The sequence below is a fragment of the Arachis ipaensis genome, chromosome B9, assembly GCF_059453495.1.
Source record: "Arachis ipaensis isolate K30076 ecotype BB chromosome B9, ASM5945349v1, whole genome shotgun sequence".
Lineage (NCBI taxonomy): Eukaryota > Viridiplantae > Streptophyta > Magnoliopsida > Fabales > Fabaceae > Arachis > Arachis ipaensis.
Window position 1 is genome coordinate 129,021,204 of NC_142444.1, and position 3,433 is coordinate 129,024,636.

Sequence of the window (3,433 nt, forward strand, 5' to 3'; positions counted from 1 at the left end):
CTCAGCTAATCCCAAAGTTTTGTTTCTAGGCACTGAGTATGGTGGGCTCATGTAGGTTAATGATGAATGTCAGTTTTTCCGTTGGGCAGACCCAGAAGCTGGAAGCGAAGATCCGTATATTGCAAGGTTGAAGAGGAAAGTTGTAGCCCTGAAGGCAGACGTGAAGGCATCTGAGTGGAAGCTGAAGGTTGCTGCAGTGTTCTGCTTGGTTGGCTGGGTTAGTTGTTTATGTTGCAGGCTGCAGATTTTGTTGAACCACAACCAGGGTTTACCATGTTTGGTGCCTCTGAAACTGGGTTGATGAAAGTTTGGTAGAAAATAGGGCAATTTTAGTTAGTTTGTACTTAGGCATTGAAGTCTACTTTATGTAATTAAAAATTTGCTGATGTGGCTGGATTGTTATTTGGTATTGAAACTGGTTCTTGTAGGTGAGTATATGTGTATGTAAGTGATGGTGTTGTGTCTGTAATTTCACAAGAAATTGACAATGAAAGTGAAAATAGTTGAGATGAAATATGACTGAATATTTGTGTCTGTTTTACTAATGCATAACAAGTAGTATAGAGTACTTGCACAACATCAGAATGAAAGCAGAAACAGATAAACCAAAACATAACCATGTGACTTTATTCATTAACAAGCCAAGGATAATAGTCTTAAAGCATTCATGAAACCAGATGACACTTGGACTTCTATCAAAACAGCAGTAATTCTGTTCACTTTTACACAACCTAAGGTATAAAGAGTATGTAATAAGTTCCAATCAAAATGAAATCTCACAACCATACAGTATGATCAAACTAGATCTACATTAACCAGCTAACATCTTAAATAGTTAGTAAACATTGTTAAAGTTTTCCCCATTTCCTTGGAGGCAATTTTGCCATCAGCCTCAACTTCCTTGGAGAAACATGTAGTGCAATGTTGTGAGTGAAGGAGACCCTGTTCATAGGTGGTTGGCTTGAGCTGGATGCACCCTTCTCCTTGGCAGCTGGTGGTGGTTGGGTTGAGCTTCTGATGGGCTTCATGTTGGGCATTCGTTGGGGAGTAGCTGCTGGTGTTGTATTGGGCCTAGTTGCATGTGTTGTGGGCTTGGGGATGGGCTGGGAATGGGATGAGTTAGACCTGGTTATGGAGGTTGAGCTGGTGGCTGGTTGGGGCTGTGATGATGAATTTCCTTGTGCTTTGGACCTCTTCCTCCCTCTGGTAGCAGATTGCATAGCAGGTTTCAAAATTGACCTCTTCCTTCCTCTAGTAGCTATCTTGGCAGTAGTTTGTTTAGGTGGTTGGGCCTGCAATACACCAAGAAGGAGACAGCTAAACCCTAACATACATATGGAAAAGGAAAACATTGTAATAAACCATAACAGTCATTAAAAGAACTGAACTTACAGGGAGGGGTGGATTGCTGCACCTTCCTCTCTTGTGACCTGCTGCACCACACTTTGAACACCTCTGTATCTGCCCCCTCCTAGACAAGTGTGTCTGGCATCTATCCTCTGATTCATTAGGTCCTCTTTTCCTTTTCTTTACTGGTCTGTGGCTAGGCTTCCGATAAGGTGGTGGCATGACATCATCGAAGTTAGTGTGCTCCCACAGATCTGGGTCATTGAGAGGGTTGATTACGGATTCATAACACTTGACATAGGCATCTCTCTTGTAGCAGTCATCCACATACGAATCCAATTCAAGACCCTTGAAGTTTATACAGCTGATTGCATGTGTGCAAGGAATTCCACTTAGCTGCCATTTCCTACAAGAACACTCACGAAGATACAAATCAACAGCATATTTGCTCAATCCATTGACAACCTCATAAGTTTGTGCAGCAGACCAGTAAGGCCTCCACTCACTGGCTGCCCTTCCTCTTCTCTCTATCTTCTTCCTAATTTGAGGTAAAATTGTTCCATTGAACTTCTGAATTCTTTCTCTATTAACAGCCCATCTACTCATAAGGTACACCCTAATTTCTTCTAGCATAGTAATGATGGGCTTCTCCCTTGACTCTAATATTTTCCCATTAAAGCTTTCACACATATTATTTATAAGAGTATCACATTTGGAATGGAAGTTAAATCTGGACCTGCTCCAGAATCTAGGAGGAATAGAGTTGAGATGCCTATGAGCCTCCACATTTACCCCTCGGACCACTGCCATTTCTCTCTCCCAATCCTTTCAGTGTGTAGCTTTAGCACATCTCCACATCAGTTGCTTCAATTGCAGTCCAGGAAACTTTTTTTTGAAGTTGCTGTAGAGATGCCGAACGCAAAACCTGTGATCTACACCTGGGATCACCTCATCAAAAGCTGGCAGTAACCCCTACCAAAAGGAGGTAAGTATGCATAATATTAAGTTAAATGAGGAAGCTAATATTAAGTTATAATCTCATACTGTTGAGTATGAATAAGTATGTTAAATGAGGAATGTATTTCAATTTCACACAAAATCATTTACCTTCTGCTGATCAGACATGAAGGTTGCCCTGCCAATTGTCTCCGACCCAAAATAATCAATTAGCAGCTTCAGGAACCAAGTTCAGCTATCTTTCATTTCTGACTCCACAACGGCATAGGCGATAGGGAGCATTTGATCATTCGGATCCCAACCTATAGCTGTCAACAGCTGCCCCCCTTGAGGTGTTTTCAGAAAGCAGCCATCTAACCCAATGAACTTCCTACATTGCAGAAAGCTTTTTTTGCAAGCATCTAGGCATACATAAAGTCTCTGAAATATGCAATAGTTGTTCAAAGATGAGTGTTGCTGATCATGCTCAAAGTCAGGGGACCTCTGTACCTTCAGAGTCACTGAGGATCTTGGATTAGAACGGAGCAACTCATAGCAGTAATCACCAATCCTCTTGTACTGCTTCCTATACTCTCCCTGTATGTCATCCAACGCCGCTTGCCTAGACCTAGCTACCATTGAGGTTGTAACTGTCAGATTCCACTTCCTTTGTGCCTTGTTCACCAATTTCTTGATCATAACCCCTGGATTATGTTCCACCTTCTTCTTAAAAGCCCTGCTCAGCCACGAAGTATGCATTATCCCAACCCTATGAGACTAGCCACAAGTATGCTTAAGGTTCATGGACCGAAGCTGCCAAGTTGCTTCCTCTTTCATCTTAGCAGCATATAACCAGAAAGGACAACCAGGCTGACAAACAGCCCTCACCCTAACCAAATCAAGCTTCGCATACCTGAGTCCCCGTCTCGTTTGTACTGCATATGACGTCATAGTGTCCTTAAATTCCTCTCTTGAAGCAAAAACTGTTCCCACCTCCCACTTGTAACTATTCATGTCTTTACAATCCTTATGAATTGGATAACTCCTTGCCTCATTTTTATCTTCCCCTTGTCCTTCCTCATCATCTGAACCAACACCAACCTCATACTCCAAGTCCACTTCATCGCTATTAAAGCCTTTCTCATCACTA

General features: G+C 42.1%; 1 protein-coding gene across 1 annotated transcript; it reads right to left on the reverse strand.

Moving 5' to 3' along the window:
- Positions 1 to 848: 848 nt before the first annotated feature.
- LOC148546290 (uncharacterized) lies at positions 849 to 2,037 on the reverse strand. The gene is made up of 2 exons (XM_088498209.1): positions 1,393 to 2,037; positions 849 to 1,292 (listed from the first exon to the last, which is right to left on the reverse strand). The coding sequence occupies exons 1-2, from the start codon at positions 2,035 to 2,037 to the stop codon at positions 849 to 851; spliced, it is 1,089 nt and encodes a 362-aa protein (XP_088354335.1).
- Between the last annotated feature and the right edge of the window lie 1,396 nt (positions 2,038 to 3,433).

Bases quoted from the DNA above. Each gene is read 5' to 3' on its own strand.
- LOC148546290 (XM_088498209.1), bottom strand. From the start codon at position 2,037: ATGTGTGAAAGCTTTAATGGGAAAATATTAGAGTCAAGGGAGAAGCCC. The intron at 1,293-1,392 runs GTAAGTTCAGTT...GGTGTATTGCAG, and splicing joins GCAGCAATCCACCCCTCCCT to GCCCAACCACCTAAACAAAC.